The sequence below is a fragment of the Condylura cristata genome, unplaced genomic scaffold (genome assembly GCF_000260355.1).
Source record: "Condylura cristata isolate star-nosed mole 26May11 unplaced genomic scaffold, ConCri1.0 scaffold00025, whole genome shotgun sequence".
Classification (NCBI taxonomy): domain Eukaryota; kingdom Metazoa; phylum Chordata; class Mammalia; order Eulipotyphla; family Talpidae; genus Condylura; species Condylura cristata.
In genome coordinates this window covers 15,626,867-15,646,251 of record NW_004567126.1, presented here as the reverse complement: position 1 = coordinate 15,646,251, position 19,385 = coordinate 15,626,867, and the positions used below count along the sequence as shown (strand labels likewise).

At 42.8% G+C, this 19,385-nt stretch overlaps 1 protein-coding gene across 1 annotated transcript; it reads right to left on the bottom strand.

Annotated features, from left to right (window-relative positions):
- Positions 1-1,495: 1,495 nt before the first annotated feature.
- Positions 1,496-18,702, bottom strand: ZNF202 (zinc finger protein 202). Its single transcript, XM_004689153.2, has 7 exons — positions 18,656-18,702; positions 7,518-8,015; positions 6,663-6,867; positions 6,219-6,307; positions 5,203-5,332; positions 4,592-4,711; positions 1,496-4,062 (listed from the first exon to the last, which is right to left on the bottom strand). The coding sequence occupies exons 2-7, from the start codon at positions 7,917-7,919 to the stop codon at positions 3,074-3,076; spliced, it is 1,935 nt and encodes a 644-aa protein (XP_004689210.1). The 5' UTR covers positions 7,920-8,015; positions 18,656-18,702; the 3' UTR covers positions 1,496-3,073.
- Between the last annotated feature and the right edge of the window lie 683 nt (positions 18,703-19,385).

The following is a 19,385-nucleotide window of genomic DNA, read 5'->3' as shown; positions in this document are numbered from 1 at the left end:
TTGAGTTATTTTTATTAAAGATCAAGTCAGCATCACTAGAAATACAAGTTGCTAGAGGAAATTGCAGGTCTGTTTCTCTCAGGGAGAGTTATTTGTGGCTGGAGAAATACTTTGGCCCACTGAAGGAAATGACAAATAGAACAACTTAAAAATGATTTGGAATAGCACCAGATTGTTTGCACAGCATGTCATCATCTACTACTTCTCAGTCCACTTTTATTTCTACAAAATTATCACAGGGCCCTGAGAACTGTCATCTGAGTCACTGTCTTTTCTGGGAACCTGGGCAGAGAGGCAGGGCAGGAGGGGTATTATCTTATTTTCCTCCTGAAAGGGCGATCCAGCAGTTGATGCCCTGACCTAACCTGCAAGGATCGGAGCAATCGCTCCCTGCCAGCTTCGCAGGACTCAGGGGCGTGTTCTTGTTCACTTTCTACTGCTCGGTCTTTAAAGAGGGCAACAGATTTCTTTTTTCTCCTGCTGCCTTTGATTCTATACTTTGGTGCTAAACTTATTTACCAAATATTCCAGTCATGTGTTTACTAGAATCCACTCTAAGTTCTGGATTTGAAAAAACAAAAAACAAATCTTTATCTTTTCCTATTTATCTACCTTGGGACCTAGGGAAAGGAATGTCCTTAGAGAGAGGCTGAATATCCCTTGGTTTATTCCTAAAATAATGGCCAAATGCACTAATATTTACATTTCATACCTGTGGAAGCACTCCAGTTCTCACCACCTAGTGCTCCCCTAAGCTGTCAATTAATTCCTCCAAATAGTATCTTTAAATTCTGCCTTTTCTTCCTCAGATTTCTTTAGTGCAGTGTTCAGGAACAACAGGATTTCATGGCTTATAAAACCCTCCGAGAACCTTTACGAATAGCAGGGGGATCCAGTCCTACAGGACATGTCCCTGCCTCAGCTGTGTGCTCTGCTGTCCAGGCTCTAGTCTACTTAGGGGACAGCATGTCTCTCTAGGAACTCAGAAAACCTCTGAACTCCGCAGAGGATCAGTAGTAAAAGAATTATTTGATGTTTCATAATACTGGACATTAAATATTATGGTACTGGACATTAAATATTGTGGTTTCAAACTTTCCTTATGTAAAATCCTTATTACCATAATGTAGATATATCAGTGAAAAAAGTAAATTTGCTGTTACTACCAGTATTTTACCAATTTCCAGAAATTATTTAAAAGCTTTTGACTCTGACATTTCCCCCAGGACAAGCTTTGCCACTGAGCTTGGATTTCTGGCTAAGAGTCGGTCAGGGCAGTTTCTTCTACAAACTCCAAGCTTAGACCTTGCCTCAGGGTGCATATATTCTGTTTGTGACTGCCATACATGCCAGCCTCTCTACCCTCAGCAGAAACTATTCTGCACTCCCAGATCTCTGTGTAGTCTGAATGATCTCAGAATTATCAGGAACCCAAAGGCCTAGAAAGTGAATGTTTAAAATGGAAAGTCCCAGACACCAGGGAACTTGGCTGCCAATGCTACCTTTATTTATTCCATGTGTGTATTTCCAGCAGGACAAAGGCCAACTGGTGGTAAAAACAAAGAAGGTAGTCAGAATAGCATTACTAACCAAAATGAAAATTTCCTTGGTGAGCTGTTAGAACTAAGGTCAGGCCATCCCACAGCCATCTGGTACACGCTGACATAGTATGGACTGAGAAACAAAGCAGAAGTGACCAGGCATAGTAGACAGTCTGCCTTCTCATGCTTTAATCCCACACCCTGCACTCCATTTATGGAGGATGGTCTTCCCACTCCTTGCCACTCCCACAGTCAGAGCAGGTGGAGTACATATGAGTTAGCCTCAACTTCATGGAAACTTTAAATCAGGCAACAGAGATCTTTGGGCCATGAGATACTACTATTTAGTTCTTAATTACATGAAAATGAAATCACGTAAGAAAAAGCAAACAACACAAATAATGAAAGCCTGGTCTTCTTCAGGATCCTGGGTGCTGGCATTCATTTTTCCCTGATATCAGAGAACCGAGGCAGGCATGATGGCGACTGGGTGTCAGGAGAATAACCTTGATGGCCTTAGTCAATAGCCATAGCTTTTCCTTACTTTTCCATGGTTTGATCTGATCTTCTTCAGTTGTCTTCATGTAAATCAAGTGACCCAGTCAGTCATGATTGTATAATTATCATAGTGCCTTGGTAAGATGACACTGTTCCAAAATCCCCTTACGAACCCATACAAAGAGGGTGGGGTGAGTGGACTTGTAGACATATGGGAATGCAAATAATCTCATAATGATTAATTATGCCTTACTGAATCCCTAGGCACCCAACGCTACATCACTTGTTGGAGAGGTGCTAGAAACAAAACCAAGAGACTGGTAGAATAGTTGGAAGGCTGTGAGCATGAGTAGTCTAACTGGTAAAGAAAAACTCATGAGGCTTCTGACTATCCTTTCCAGCAGTGCCTGGCACCTGATGTCATTCTGCCAATGGGGATGGGAGCAGCCTGATAAAGTCCACATGAAGCAGCCTTGAGGTTTTCACTCATCAGACACTTGTCCTCTTTCTCCTCAGGATCAAAGGAAAGTATGTGGTGAAGTGTATCAGAGGAGATTTGTAGAGTTATCCTGTGAATGTGTGGCAAAGCCATCAATATGCAAATCTCCTGTGTGGAGTTCAGGGCTATGTGCTTTAAGATTTAAGCCCTGTAAGGACAGAGCCCTAAAGGCTAATCCCTCACCAAACCTAAGGGGTTATCAAGGGCCACTTTAAACTTGAGGCTGTTAAGTAGTCTTCAGGATATGTAACAGCCTAGTTTTGGGGAAAATATAATAACCACAACCTCTTGAAAGTCTTCCAATTCTCCTACTTCAAACCTGTGAGGTAGAGGCAGGAGCAGCTCAGTTCAGTTTATACTTTGGGCAAAATTATCTCAAGGTGAAGAAGATTTAGAGGTTCTGCTCAGGGTTGTAGGAAGAGGTTATGTAGATCTGAGCAAGCCAGGGAGACTCCCTAAGAAAGGTCTTCCAAGGCTGACAAGAGGGCCCAACCCTGGGTAAAGAGTAAATGCAAATCTCTCACATGGGACCTAGCTAGGAGGTCTTTTCTGAGTGGGTTCTCTGGTGTCTGATTAAGTGATAGCCTCTACTGAAGCTTTTTCCACAGGTAGGGCACGTGAATGGTTTCTCACCAGTATGTGTTCTTTGATGCCTGACAAGGTGGTCCCTTCGGCTGAAGCTTTTTCCACATTCATTGCACCGGCAGGGCCTCACTGAGGCATGTCCTCTCAGGTGTTTGGCAAATGCAGCGCTGTGGTTGAAGCACCGTCCACACTCACTACAGACATAAAGCTCCTCAGCTGCATGTGTCTTCCGGTGGGCCAAATACCGCCTGTGGTCACTGAAGTCCTCTCCACACTCTCCACACAAATAGGGTTTGCCTCCAAGGTGAATTCTTTGGTGTGTTGTTAGCACAGATTTCTGGCTGAAGCTTTTGCCACAAATTGTACAGAAGAAGGGTTTTTCTCCTGTATGTGTCCTCTGATGCCTGACAAGATCTGAAGTCCAGCGGAAGTGTTTTCCACACTCATCACATCTATAAGGTTTCTCAACATGTGTTTTCTCAGCCTGGACTGGAGGGGAGGTCTTATCCATATCCTTCTGGTTTACAGGGAATTTATAAGGACTGTCCATTTTGTGAACCTTTTGGTGCCTGGCAAGATGTGAGCTTCGTGTATAACTTTTCCCACATTCCATACATTTATAGGGTTTTTCTCCTGTGTGAGTTCTCAAGTGTCTAACAAGGTGAGAGTTACAACTGAAACTTTTCCCACAGACAGTACAGTCATGATGTCTCCCTAACAAGGGATGAAGAGGCATGGTTTCCTGATGATTTGTGAAACTATTAAGTTGAGAAATATTTGTACCAAATCTTCTTTCATTAAGTCGCCCTGGATCATCTTCCAAGACTATTTCCCAGTCTGGAGTCTGGTGAATTTCTGGATCTCCCAAAACAGATCTGTGTAGATCTTCCAAACTCAAATCTCGTTCAAGATTCTCTTCCTCATCTTCACTCCTGTCTCCTGCAGAAGGTGTTAGAGGAGAAAAGGGACATTATAGCGGCAACAATGTCTTCTACACAATGGGGTATCATTAAATGGGGTTTTGAAAGGACAAGACCGTATAGAGAGCAGTCCATATTTCCTAACTGTAGAGAGTAGGAAAGAAGGAAATAACTAGTTAACATGAATGCATACATGTTATCTAATGCTACGCACAAGTCTTAGTATGGACAAATATTAATATACTCATTTCACAAAGGTGGAGAAAAGGATCAAGAGTTTAAGTGAACTGGTTAGTAAGTGAATAGTATAGCTGTAAGTCCATAGTTTTACTTTTTTCTTTCACTGTTTTGCATTACATATCCCTCAAATGAATGATTGGAAGGGTGAGGGGGTAGGGAAAGATAGGAAGATCTGGTATTCAGAGGGAGAGAGAAGTACTAGCTGACATGACATATTAAAACAGCCGATGAAAGGGGCCTCTGGGGGAGAACTAGTGACTAGAGGAACTGCCAGCTTAGGAGGGAAGATTCCTTTTGTCATTCCTCACCTGTGTAGGTAAAACTCAGGATTTCTGGCTCTTGAGTTTCTTGAAGTTCTGGGATATCTGGGGCCAAAGGTTCTTCCTCTCTAACGTGGGAGATCTCATCTAGTCTGGGGATTGGAAATGCTGCTCAAGAGAAGGAAATACAAGAGACTATAATTGGACCAACAACCCCCTGAGTTAAGAACAGATACATAGCCAGATCAGGAGATCCAATCTTTGGATTCTTTAGTGTAAGCATATTTAAATACAGCATAGCTCTCACCTGTCACTTCCAGCACAATAATTATACAATTATAAATATTACTCTTTTCCTATGTTTAAGTAGATTAAAGCCCACTTAATTTCCTGTTTCAAAATTATACGCTTAGCTCAAATATACTAAGGCTATAGCATTATAACTATTTTCTTATCAGATGTATCCAACCACTTTAAACATTTTCTTTTCCCTTCAAGTGGAAAAATACCGTCTTCTTCAGCTATCCTTAATCTCATTTGTAAGGTAGGAATAAGAAAAGTGTAGTCCATAAAATAGAAGGTCTAAGATGCCCATAAACCTCCAACAGGAAAAAGATCTCTGTGCTCAGAACACTCTAGAAACACTTGAAATTCCTTACACAGAGAGACCACAATTCCACAGTCTTCTTCCAAGACATATTCTCCATAGAACTCTTTCTGTGTGGGATCCAGATCACTCCACTGGTCCTGGGAGAAGCATACGGCTACATCTTTGAAAGTTACCAATCCCTGAAACAACACAAGGATTCGATTAGAATCGATTAGAATTCTGTCCTGGTGTCCAGGACAGAAAAGAACTCAAATGGGACACCTGGTTCCCTTTTAGGGACAGGCTTTGCTCCTGACTTTCTACCTTTGCTTTGGCTCCCTGGTTCCATCCAACCCCACTGCTTTTTCTCAAGACCAGCCTATGTTCTTTTTCTTGAGGATATTGTTTAAGACATACAAGAAAGATCTTCAGCCAGCATTTAACTCTCAATTTGGTTTAATGTCACTTACAGTTCTACAGAACACTGTCTTTTCCAGGAAACTTCCCTTAACTGACCCTATCCAATCACACTATCAATTATACAGTGTAAACAAGACTTGTTTCTTCAGTTACACTACAATGCAGGCACGTGGCTTAGTTTCAGGGTCTGACCATGGTGAATACGTCCTCAGTGTCACAGCTTGACTACATGTAGTTCTTGGAAGAAGCAACAAACATATAACTCCAGAGATCACTTTTGCAGCACAGTCTTTCTTACAAATAGCCATCAAGTTTATTTTTAAAAAACAAAACAAACCCTCATTTAACAACTTAAGTGTTACACTGGAATGACACAAAATACTCCCATTTTGTTAGTATCTCTAATCTATGGCAGACAAAGAGGGTTATATTTGTATAGTAAATATAAATAAATAGAAAATGTGTAAAAATATAATGTATATCATACATAGTATTTAACAAATGTAATTAATCTCATCAGAGGCAATTCCTCCCCTTCCAGATATGTTGGAACTTAGAACTTAAATGGAAAGTGGAAATTTGTGTCCTGTTTGACCTATTTAGCAGATGGCAAATGCTAGTGACTCTTCAGATACTTTTTTTGGCAAGAAGGGAACTAGGGTGCACCTGCGACAGAGCGGTAAGAAGGGCAACCATGTCTGGGTTTCCAGTGCTCCTCTCTTCAGGAAGATCTGGGTCCTGGGGCACTGGAACCTCTAAGGAGAAAAGGAGGCAGGGATCAGCAAAATCTGACGCGCTGCTACCACTGGCAAAGTGCTGGGCATCCCTGTCTTCTCTGGCACAAAGGTGGGGATCAAGGACTAGCCTAAGGGCAATTCAAGGACGTCATCCCAACCTCACCACCTGTAACACCACTGGATGCCAGTGGAATGACCAAGAATACTGCTAGTTTTGGATGTTTATTGCTGCCGTTAGCTGGTAGTGTCTCCTCCCAGTACCTGGATTCTGTGACTTACTCCCATTACCAGCTACCCAGCCTCCTGCGTAGAGGAAGGATGTCCCTTTCCCAACACTATGCAACAATCTCAGCTTGCTGCCGAGGCTTCCTACCGCTCTCCTGAGGGGGCTGGAGCTCCAATTCATGGCACAGGGTCTGCTCTTCCGGTGCTAGACCTGGGCTCTGGGTAGTGTCCTCACGGGACTCTTCGGTGGAGGTCTGCACAAGATCCTGCAGTTCAATAGGTGAGTCGGACTCTGCTCCTGGTGGCACTGTTTCCTCTGACAGGACTTCCTGGCCATGAACATGGACAGTCACCTGGGAATAATTCCAACTTCCAGTCACCATGGAGTCAGAAGAAAAGTCTTGGTTGTCATCAGGGCTTATCTTAAGAGCAGCTGCCAATAGAAAACTCCCAGAAGGACCTGGATGAGGCAAAACTCCAGTTCCACTGGGGCATGGAAGGGGGAGCTGAAGGTTTTCCTCACAAGCAGGGGACACTGAGATACTGCATTGCTTTCTCACTGCGCTGTCTCTCGCTGTCCCTGTCACCCACCAGGCTCTAGGTACCTATTCCTCCTGTCTCCACCCGTCCTACGTGCAGCTTTCTTTCCTATCTTGTCCCAGAAGAGGGATCTGTGACTGAGGGGCTATGAGAACCTTTGAGGTAGTTATAAAATTCTCCTCTCCAGGAATAGTTAAAGCAGAAACCAAAGTCATATTACCCTGGCATGGCTGAAGGCCTTGAAGTGTTCCCTAGGTGGGTGTTTCAAAAACCAGAAAGTCACATTCTCACACACACACAGACTTCTGCCAAATGGGGTTTACAGATCTAGGTACCAGCCAAGGGCAGAGCCAATCAAATGGAAAGGGTAATTTATAGGGGCCCTGCAAGTCCTACCCCAAATCCAGCCTCTCAGTAAATAGTCCCCCTCCACATCACACAGATCAGGACTCCCCCTCCTCACCCACCGCCTTGGTCTCCTGGGTTGTTTCTGCAAACCCTCCACCAGCGTCACTGCCTCCTCGCCACTTTCTGGCCGTTGGCCCCGCACCCAGCTCTGCAGTTCTCCAGGCAGGACAGTGAGGAATTGCTCCAGCACAAGCAGCTCTAGAATCTGCTCCTTTGTCCGTCTCTCTGGTCTCAGCCACTGATGACAAAGTTCTCGGAGTCGAATGAGAGCTTCTCGAGGGCTTGCAGCTTCCTGGTAGCGGAAGCGTCGGAAGTTCTGGTGGGAGGTCTCAAGCACAGGGTCATCCCTCTGCAAGACAGACTCTGGCCTGCAGGAGAAATCATCTTCCAGTTTCACCATTAGAATTCCTTCTTCTTCCCAAAGATCCTGGTCTTCCAGTTCCAGGGCTGTAGCCATTTTTGGGCTCTGGGGTGGTCTCACACCATCTAGAATGCACTGTTGTTACCCCACCAATCTTAGCCTGGGCACCTCGAGGAGTATCTCCCAAGGGACCTGGGGTAGAAAGCAGAGACAAACAGCAGTGTGAGCATGAACTTGTACAGGGGACCGCAGTTCTGAGTTCAGCGATGGCTTTGTATACATGTTCCCTCAAACTATGAAAGCCCTGTAACCATGTATTTAAAGTACATCTGGTTGGGATAACATGTTATGTCACTGAAGGTATAGTCTCGCTACTGAGATAAGGTTCATAACCCATAGAAAAATACTGGATTTTCGACTTCAAGAAACCATTAACATGAAAGGAAAATGGCTAGGAGGACTCAATCATCTGCTAAAACATGAGGTTACCTTGTAACTGTGCAGTTTTATACACATACACAATTTATAGATTAGGATATATATTCTGAGATACAACAGGGCTAAAGTAGATTGGGAAAATTTGTTTAGTTCATTTGAACTGAAACACATACATTATTAATTTCTTTAGCAAAATGTGGACTCAGATTGTGTGAGCTAACAGTAAATAGTCACAGTGGCTGGCATATAGTTATCTCAATTAGAGACTTCCGTAATTGAAAGATCTATAAGATCCTCAAATTTAAATGTTCAAAACTTACTTCCAAACCCACCCTTTATCCTGGAATCCTCTCTCGGTCATATACCACTTATGCTCAGTTTTGTAATCCTGAGATTCATCTTGGATTCTTCCCCATGCTTACTGCTCATTAAACCAATTCTCTCTCAAGTTTTTCAATGTTTCCCCTCTTCTTTCCCATACACACTTTAGTTGGAGCCTTCATCCCTTGCCTTTAACTTCCTAACTGGGATTCCTGCAGTACTCAAATGTAGGCAAAGGACAGCAGAATTACCTGTGAAGCTTGTCTAAAAGTGTCACACATCCTTCTGGATATTCTGATTCAGTCAAGTGAGGAATGCTACATGTGGTTCTGATGTGCATTCTGGCTAAGAAACACCCAAGGTGTCTAAAGTTAAGAGGTCAGACCACTTAGAGGTCAGTCCTAGTTCTACTCTGTGGGACACTGGGCAGGTTTTTATTCTCCTTATGATGGCTGTCTCCCACTTACAGGAGGAAGCTAACAATGGTAGCCCTCTAACAGTTACTGTGAGGCAGAAATGTATTATCTAGGAGGAGCTCACGAGTGATGGGAACCCAATGTTAACCACCATCTTTTAAAATTATAGTTCTGACTACATCACTCAACATTTAAAAATAATTTCATACTGTTAGTCAGTTCTGAAATTTTTGGCATGGCATATGAAGTGCCCGAGTCAGCTCTCAATTTAATTTTCAAGCCTCATGTCCTATACTGTATCCTACATTTGTGTCATCTAGGAATGGATGCACTGCTAATAACCTGGTAATAGGGTGCTTTTCAGGTCTTCATGCTTTTAAGGCTATTCTTTCTGCCTGGAATATTCGCCCCACTCTACATACTGCTGGGCAGTGTGTTCCTTTCTTTGGGCCCATTCTTTACAATTTAGCTCCTTCTCCACTGGATTATAGCGACTGCCTCCAAATTTATTACCTCCAAGTCTTTACTGTAACTGTAAATACACAGTATCTCAAGAGTGAGCACCCTTGGCAAATCTGTTCTCCCTACTTTAAGATCCTTGCACACTTCTGTTTTAAGTGAAAGAAATTGACCTTTTAACAACTCAGGAGTCAGGGATGCATTTGAAAAGGCTCATTTAACTTCTAGTTGGCCTTCTGCACTCATGGGCTCACTTCTGTGGTTGGATGGATGCGTGAATACAAAAAAGATGGATCTGTGCTGTACTAATATTGCTTGTTCAAGGGTCACCTGTACAGACCTCTCAGTATTCTGTTATCATCTTTGCTCGCCCCTATTCCACACAGTGTATGCACTAGAAGCACACAGATGCCCAGGGCTTGTTAGCTTTTGAACATGCTGTTCCTCCTGACTATTGTTTGGTTACTTTACTTATCCAGGAACAGCTCAAGCTTCAGGTCTTCTGAAATGTTTTCTTGGACTCCATTCCCCTTCCCTTAGACATGGTTAGAAACCACGTTAAGTGCTCCCACAGATGTACTGGAACATCTTTATCACAGTATCTGTCCTGTCACACAGCCATTGTTTTGTTTTGTTTTTTCCTGTAAAACTACTTGCAGTTAGGAGCTATGCTTTCCTCATCAATCTCTAGTCCCTAACATGCACCATAAATGCATTTACATCAATAAAACTGTGAAGCTTTCTTCCTACTTTAAAAGAATCAATCTTTTCCTATCATACTTTAAAAAAGTCTCATCTTGTTAAATCTAGCTCCTAAATGTCTGTCTTTTCATCTCTGCTGATATCCCCAGATCAAGCCATTAGACCACACTAAAAGGTTTCCATAGGATCTTTAAAAAACGATAGCCTCTGCCCTGCTCTGACTCTAGTACACAGAAGGCACTTAGATGTTGAACAACTTGGTTTAACTTTCATCACTGGTCTTGGTTCTGCTGCTTCCAGACCCCCTTCTACATTCAAACTGAGGGATTCTTCATTTTCCTTTCTGTGTCACTGTAGTTGCCTCAGCTCCACCTTCAAGGTTACAATGCACCCTTAACAGCTGTGTTTAATGTGCTACTGCTTATTACCAGCTTAATCTCAATGGCCACATCATTAACTGTTATTATCTCTATCTCAAAGTTCTTTCTAGTCATGTTTACTTCATTTTCCCTCTATCCTCAAACATTCCCAGTATGTTTTCCTGGCCTGTTTTGTATCATTCCACAATTTCCAGCTTCTCATGTGTTGTCCTACTCACTGACTCTGTCTTTACCTTATAGTGGCTTTAATTTTTGGATTTTATACTCATCTTTAGTAAGATTTTTTCTTTTGATGTTCTGATAGTCCTGGGACTTATGTGAGCCCTTTGAACACAGTTACATTTGCTTTTATCTAAATACAATGGTTTCAGTGGTCATGGATCAGGTTTTAATTTCTTAAGAGTGTTCCTAAATTATGCTGAGTGTATTATTTGGGTCAATCCCTGCAAGTGATCTCTGTCCTACCCAAGTATGGAGGTCATTTCCTTGCCCTTCTGCTTCACCAACAGACAGATTTTCATGATGGGGAAGCTCATGCTCAGGTCGGCAGTGGCTCAACTCCACACCCCTGAGTTCCATCGCATTCCCAAATTCTCTAACTCTAGAAGCCACATTAGTTTGAAATCTCCTTGGGCTATGGTGGAGGCAGCTTATACTTACTCCACCAGCTTCTATTTCTGGAAACTATATTTACCTTTACTTTTTCTCTTTTGAGTGGTGGTGGTAGGGGGAAGGTAGGAACAAAATTTTAATAAATGGGCAGGGGCCCATCCACATTAGTTAAACCTAAAGTATACAGGGAAATTTAGGTCACTGCTCAAAGACACCGTCTCTTTTCCATGCCCCTAATGGACTTTCACAATAGTCTACTCTGCCTGAAATACACTCCCTAACTCTCTGGGCCTGACAAACTCTACTCATCCTTCAAATACCCAGGATTTTCCCAGGATGTCTCCCCTGATTATTCAGATTGTCTATAGGGGCTTGTACTTCCCATTTTCACAACACATACATGCCTTTACTTTTGTTGAGGCAATAATTGTTCATCTTGCTACTTAACTCACTGAACTGAATCGAGGGCAGGGACTTGTAGCACTCAGCTAAACCTCTGCACTTAACAGGTCCTTAGTAAGAGTACATGGAGAACACTTAGGGCTTTAAAAAAATTTCCTAGGATAAATGCCTTATCTTACTAATATTTATTTGCTTAGCAATTCCATGGGCTGGACAAATGAATAAACCAAGGGGAAAAAATCTATTGTTTGGACTGTGAGTAAAACAATACTCTGGCTTCTGAAGTGATGAAACCACAACACATCACAAGGTATTTCAGGTTGCCCTGGGATAACCTAAATGCAAGTCACACAAAGCTGGGCATTGAAAAAAAGTCACTTTCTTTTGAAGAGTTAAAGTAACTTTAATAAGCAAAGCCAGACATCAAGTAATTTAATGCAACTACAATTATATGTCCACACAGCTTCCCAAGCCTCCCCCATTCCCACCCTTCACCCCTCCAAGGCATTGAGAAAAAATGGAATTGATAGGCAGCCTCTGGGCTTAATGAAGGGTTATCTATTATCTTAAAAGTCCAAGAATCCATGCTTAGCACAGAACACTAGAAACTCTTACTGCTTTCAAGTGACATCAGCTACAAGATACTCCCTCTATGGATTTTTTTACAGAGTATGAACTGGGAGGAGGGTTCCTACTTACAGGGCTTAGCTCTCCAAAAGCAAAACAATGAGTTGACAAGGCCACCTATAACCCTATAACCTGCTGTTCTTAAATTGTTCTTCAGAAACCGTAAGTCGAGATTTCCACTGCTTGTTCTGCATTTGCTTTGAGAGCCTAGAAACATTGAAACAATGACATGAAGACAAAACAGTGCAATGAAGGAAGAGGAGTGAGTCTCTGATGGGGCAAGAGACAGGAAGGAGCAGCAGACCGGTGGTGCTGTGGAAGGGGCACCAGATTAGGGATCCAGAGAGGCTCCAGCCCCAGATCACAAGTAACCAGAGCTGCTTTAAAGGTTTCGTGAGACAACAGACACCAGAATCGTTGTAAAGGGGAAAGCCCTCTGCACATAACCACTCTCCTAACTCACAGAATTAGCTGAGTTTGAGTGCTTACAAACTATTAAAAAATGTGCTATGGAAATGTCAGGCTAGACATTAGGGCTAGAAAACAGATGTGCTTTACTCTAATTTATAGGATATGCTACATTGTATGTTTTGGGCTTGCTATTCTAATCCTTTCCTCAATGACTGGCCTTGAAGGGTTCTACGGTGACAGTGAAAAACTAAATAGGATACCACAGAGATAAGGCGATGCCAGGCCAGGAGGACTCAAAGATTTGGTTCCAGAAGGCTCTAAAACACCTGCAGAGATATTTTGTGAACCCGTAGCTGGGAATGCTCCATGATCCAGTCTCTAGACTATGTCTTTCTAGCATCTGTGGGGTAGGACTGGGATGTGGAGAAGGCACATTTCTTCATTCTTTTTTTGATCCCTGAATCAGAATGTGTCATATGCCAGAAAAGGGCTTAATTCATTTCTAATGACAAGAAACAGAAAATTGTTAGCAATAGACTATCTGGTTCTCTTTGCTAAAATATCACCACTTGGGGTGGTCTTTCTGGACACTAAATGACAAGGCGTGTAGTCACACGTTAACTACCTAAAAGGAGAAATAGTGATCTATTTATTGGCAAATAATTATTCTTCAAAAGAACACAGTGACCAGAGAGGTTCAAATGATTTTATTGGATTTATATAGGATATATTTATCTGTATATTCTGTCTCCATTATGGTCTTTACCCTAAAAAGCAGGCAGCTAATCTGGATATTTGAATGTAACTCTTCTGAGGCTCACCAGACTTGCACCAGTTCCTGGTGTTCTAGAACAGAAAATGACTAATAATTTTGCTAGCTGCCCTTTTCCACTGGTGACAAACTAAAGATTACCCCCCAGATTATTCCAGTATGACCTTCCACTGGAAAGATCCTTTGACTATGCTAGTTATTGTACACATGTATATGTATAAAATGTTTATCTATGTTTTCTGAACTGTAACATATAGAAGGCAGCTTTGGGATCCCTCTCCTCACTCACTAGCCATGTGACACTGGCTTCAGAATACTATCGCATGGTTGTTTTAAGGAGGACATGGAGTAACATCAAAGCATAGAGTCTGGGACAGTGTAAACGCTCAATATATTTTGTTTTCTTTCCTTCAAATTGTTTTAAATTTTCTTGGGAAGAAAGCAAGACTTAAATGATAAACAAGCAAACTCCTTTATTTCATCAGAATTACAAAAAGAATTTCACTTCAAATATACATAAAAAATTGCTATTTACTGTTAAAAATTGTTATGTCAAAAGTAAAATATTAAAGCAAAAGGAGATTTCTTGCTTTGAGGGCACTTACAAGCCAAGATAAGTAAGACCCTTGGGACAGAGGCAGGATAGACCCTTAAAGACAGGTTCTTCTGCCAACACATTCTTAGCAATGCTCCTGTTTAGCAATGTCAATGTCCCATCCTCTCCCCTCCCTGTAATGGGAGACAATTTGAAAGAAGCCCACTTAGTACACCCCTGAAGTCCCTTGAAAACTTAACCTGGGAAAGGAAACAAACGGAAAGGAATGCATAGTTTTAGCTTTCTAGCACATCACAACAGTATGCATTAAACCATTTTTAAAAACTATTGCTTTTAACTTTTTACCATTTAAATTTCCCCCTTTTCTGTTAAGTAATACAGAACATTTAAGTAGCAAAGGAAGAAGTGGTTCAAATCTTATAACAGATTTCAAAGAGAATGAGATGTAGAGAAGAGGAAGGCAAGACAAAACAAAGCAGTCAAGTAAGTAGTGGGCAGTATAGGAAAGCCCATGAGGTGAAGTCACAAATATCTTCTGCAATCTTATGGGCTTCAGGACATGTGGGTTTATTTGGTAAGATATTGACAAAATGGCAGAAGCAGGAAAGGTGGCTGCTCTTGACACCCTGTCCCTTCTCTTTTCCCAAAATGAGATATATCACTCACTTTTAAGGTACCCTCCCTATTCCAGGAGAGAGACATCCTAGAGTGTTGAGGGTCGACAAGGCTCTATAAACAGACACTGTTACATCACCACTTCACTATCCCTTGTCCAGATTTTCTGTCTTATCAATTCTTCATAAATTTGGCTCTGCTTCCTGCACTGGTAATTTCTTTGGGCTTCAGAGCTTTCTGGGGATCCTGTACCTATGTACATAATTAAACTTTTCACCTGTGAAGCTATCTTTTCATTATAAGGGATTTTCAGCTAAGACTCTAAACAGTTAAGAGGCAAAATTATTTTCCTCGTTTCTTAATATTCTGTAGGCTTTGTGGTTAGGGTATTATCTGGATATAAAGGTACAATCAAAAGTAATGCATACATGAGATATGAAACAATGCTATATAAAATCAGTGATTCATTTTATATTTAATTAATATACTTTCTATAGTTAGGTGCCAAAAACTCAGAAGGCAGTACTGGACAGTCAACACTTCTGCTTTTGGAAGGAGATGACCTGTATTGAACCTTCTAAAGATGTGTCATCTTGGACAAGTCACTTTAATTCATCTGGAAATTGAGGATGATTCTCTATAGTAAGGCAGAGAGCTGGATCATTTTGAGAAGTCATCTAGTGGTCTGATGGTGATAAAGGAGGGTTCTGAGATGAACATAGACACATGGATTCTTTATTGAGTGGTTGAGCCATAAGGTAGCCTACGATAGTTAGGGAGGGTTCATTCAGGAGTTGAGAAAGATTAGAGGACAAATACAGATTTTCAGTGTCTAGAATTCAGTATCTTGCTATCATGATCATGCTGGTTAACCCCCAGTAGAAAGATAGGCTTTTAACCACGTTACTACCCAGAGAAGGTTAAAGATTTGTAAAAAGTGGGTCAATCTATAGGCCTCTATTTAAAATAAACACCTCAAACTAGTCTGCAGTAGGAAAAGGGCAATCATCAAACCTGATGAGGAAAGCAGCTCTCATTTTGCAGTCTCAAGGTTAAACTGGATATATCCAGTTACTGTAATGAACATGTGCAATGCCAATCACAGAGTAACTATTATTTAATAAACTGTAATAGGTTCATACATATTATAATACAGCCTGACTAGAAGTATAAATATGGATAATGCAGCAAAGCACTTCAAAAGTCTTTTCTTATGTGTTTTGCTCTGTAATTAATATTGTTAGAACATGCCCTACTCTGCATTTAGATGACTTCCTTCTGGTTTGCCCAAGGCCTCCTTGCCTATGATGAGATGGAAAGGATGGGAATTAGGCCTGCGGTACAGCAATCTGGGGAGCCTCAGGTTTCCACTCCGAAAGACAAGGTTCAAAGTAGAAGCATGGGGAGCCATTCAATCCTGGGCACCACGGAGATCACTGTGAGCCCTGTCCCTGAGGGTAAGGACCTCCTTCAAACATGGAAATACTTGGTAGAAAAGGTGCTTAAATTTTTTTCATCTAGAATTTTACTAATTGCCTATTCTTCCTCCAACTCAGACACTGAAATTCAGAATTATTGGGTGTTAGGGCTTCTGGGTAATAAACCACTTTCAGAGATAGAACTGGATATTAGTATTCATTCCAATCTTTAAGAATCGGATTACAGTCATATTCTACTGTTATGCATAAGATGGAAGGAAGAGAACAGGAGAAGGAATTCATTTATCTAGAGCATCAAATTGTGTGTCCCACACAATTCAAGTTGTTGGGCAGAGAAAGATGGCTAATTCTTCTTACCATGAAGAATTATGCCATTTATATATAACAGGAATTTTAGTAATGCTGCAGATTCACAACAAAAATTTAGAATCTGGAGATAAGTGATATGATCAAAATAGAAATTCCTATTCAAGAGATTTAAGAAAATGAAAGGAAACAAACCTATATTCCATCTTGAATTTGGCATAACACAGTACTAAGTTTTGTTAAAGTGTACTTTCTTTTTCTTTTAAAGATTTATATATGCATACAGAACTAGGGTATAAGCCAGGCAATGAGGATTCACAAGAGAAAGTGGTGAACAGAACAGGCAAATGGATGAAGCACACTGCTGAGGGGAGCAGTGGTGGGGCGGGGCAGGAGAGGTCTGCTGCACCATGTTGGTCACTCTGGGGACAGGATCAAACTCTCACTGAAGCAGCTGAGGCTCACTTACAGTGCTGTGCTTTAACCCTCTGCGCAACCAGGGAGGGCCCTAAAGTGTATTTTCTTAATTTTGCAACCAGACCTAAGTGGTTAAATTACCCACACAAGATCATCTTACTGGTTTCTAGCAAAGAAGTACTCACACAGTTTTTTTGATGCCCAAACCACTGCAATGTTTAAGTGAAGCTTTTTAGCCAAAGGTAGTGGTTCTCAAAGTGAGAAACCCAGAGCAGCAGCACAGGGCCTGAGAATTTGTTAGAAAAGCAAATTTTCAAACCCCAGCACAGTCTTAGTATCAGCTCTATGGGCAGCCCAGAAAATGTGTACTTCACAAACTCTTCAGGTGCTTGTAATGTGAAATAAGTTTGAGGATCACTACTTCAGGCAAAATAAGTAAAATCTGAGGTTCAAGCAGAGAGGCTCCAACTTTTCTAATGTTAGTTAACATTTAAAGAAGGGTATGCAAAGCAAACACTCTAGGCCCATTTTATGTTTTATGCTTGCGCTAAGTTAACTGTTTAAAATGTTGTAAACCTTAACTTACCTCATCTGTATAGTTTGTAAAGCTCAAGAGTCCCTCACATCGTAGTAAGCTTAGCCATGCCCTTGAAATGACTGTCTACTGCAATAAAGTAGATAGAAAGAATGCAAGAGGGGTATAGCTGGAGGAGAAAGGGGGAAAGATCATGAATCCCAGGTGTTTGGTCACAGGAGGAAAAGTCCCTTTCCTCCCTCCAACCATACCCACCTTCCCAAGCTAGAGTTAATAGCATGAGACCCAAGAGAAATGGCTACAAACTCGAACTGCTCCACTATCGCACACTTCCCACCCGTAAGTCTCCCAGAGCTACCTCACAACCTTTCTGAAGTGATTTTCTGGATCGAGGCCCATGGGGCAGCTTGGAAGAGAAGTTGGGAGGGAAGAGGGCCTCCACTAGCCTTCCTGGTGGCTTCTGATTGATGCTGCCCTGGGTGTCACCTGCAGTGTGGACAGAGAAAAGGCAACAGTTCTAACCCTAGCCACTAAGAAAGGCCTGGATGTGGCACTGCTCCCTGGACAAAGGTGATCCAGTAAGTGGCAGTCCGAAGAATCTAGCTCTGGGGAGCTCAGGACAGGGACCAAGATAGACCAGGTTTATCTTGGTTTATCTCCAGCCTAGGAGACAGGAGAATCCAACACCCAGATAAACAAAAATGGAGCGAATACTGGCCTAGATATCCAAGTCATACAAACTAACAAACTTTCCGTCAAACCAGACAAAAAGCACGGAGTGATGGTGATACTGATCAGTGTCAAAACTAACTGGCTGCGAGGGGAGAAAAGTTAAAAGGGGAGATAGAGCCACCAACTTGAGGGTAAACTCGGGGTCGGTCAGGTCACAGAGGCAGCTGAAAAACCACAGGCCAGATGGTCTCCAAAGTCTAGTATGATCGCGGGTGATAAGATCAGGAGAAAGTGTATCTGCGTGTGCGTCGGGGGGATGGGTTAGTGGTGCTGAGAGATGGGCATGGAGTCTGCAAAGGGAGTTCTTGAGCAATCTGAGAGGCGGGGTGAGGAAAGACTTCGAGAAATAAAGGGGCCTAGACCACTCCTCCCTCGTTCCGGCGCGAGGTGGGGGCGCAGCTGATCGGAAGCAACGGGAGGCACGAACTAACTGCGTTTCTGCAGGCCTCGGGAGGGGGCGGAGGGCGGTGGCTTTAAAGAAAGAGTCTTGGAGCGCCATCCGCGATGCTCGGGCCACCAGGAAGCTGCGGGACCTCGACGTCTCCGCACCTCACTACACTGCCGCCGCCCCTTCCCCGGGACGGTACGAATTCCCCAGGCTCCGGGGAGGCGGGGTCTCCAACCCCTCCTTCTCGCCCCCAGCCCAACTCAGCCCGATTCGGCCCGACCCCGCCCGGCCCCCCAGCACTCACGGCTCCGACAGCTTCTGCAGCTCCTCCCCTGCCCCGGCTCGTCCCCCACCCACTCCCGGCCGAAGCAGCGCCGCCGGATCCGAGCGGCGCGGGGCCTGGCCGGTCGGAACACGTGGGGCCTTTTCTTCCGGAACCGGAAGCTGCTCGTGGCCCCGCCTCCTCGCCGCGCAGGAGCCTTTCTAGGCTGTGGGAGGTTTGGTCGTCTCAGTGTGCCAGCGCTGTTGGAGCTTGGCGTTCTGTTAGGTCCCAGAGCGGAAAGCCTCAGACCAAAACTCTTCCGCCGGATGCCTGCCCTCTGCAAAAAGGGACCTGCAGCTTATACACATACCCTTTGCAGGGGGTTTCTGGTTTTTGTGTGTGATCTTTTTTTTTCTTATTTTGATGATTCCTGCCCCTTACATTTTTATCACTCTCCCTCCTCCCCCCCCAGCCCTGCCCTTTCTGTCCACGAAACACGGTGGAACGAACAGTTTTGGGTTTAAGTATTGCCTCTTGCATTCGCCATCAGTTATAGGACCTCGAGCAAATCTTTACACCTCTTTTAACCTTAGTGTCCATTTTCTAAAATGTTGGTGTGTGAGGGTGAAATGAGACATTTGCATTTGAACCTCAGCAGAGAAGAATTACTGTTTTTTCCTTGAACATTACTTTGCGACTGTCTTTCGCCAGCTCATTCACACGTCTTTGGTTTTGGTCTAGGACATTTTTGACCGTACCTGCTGGTTTTATT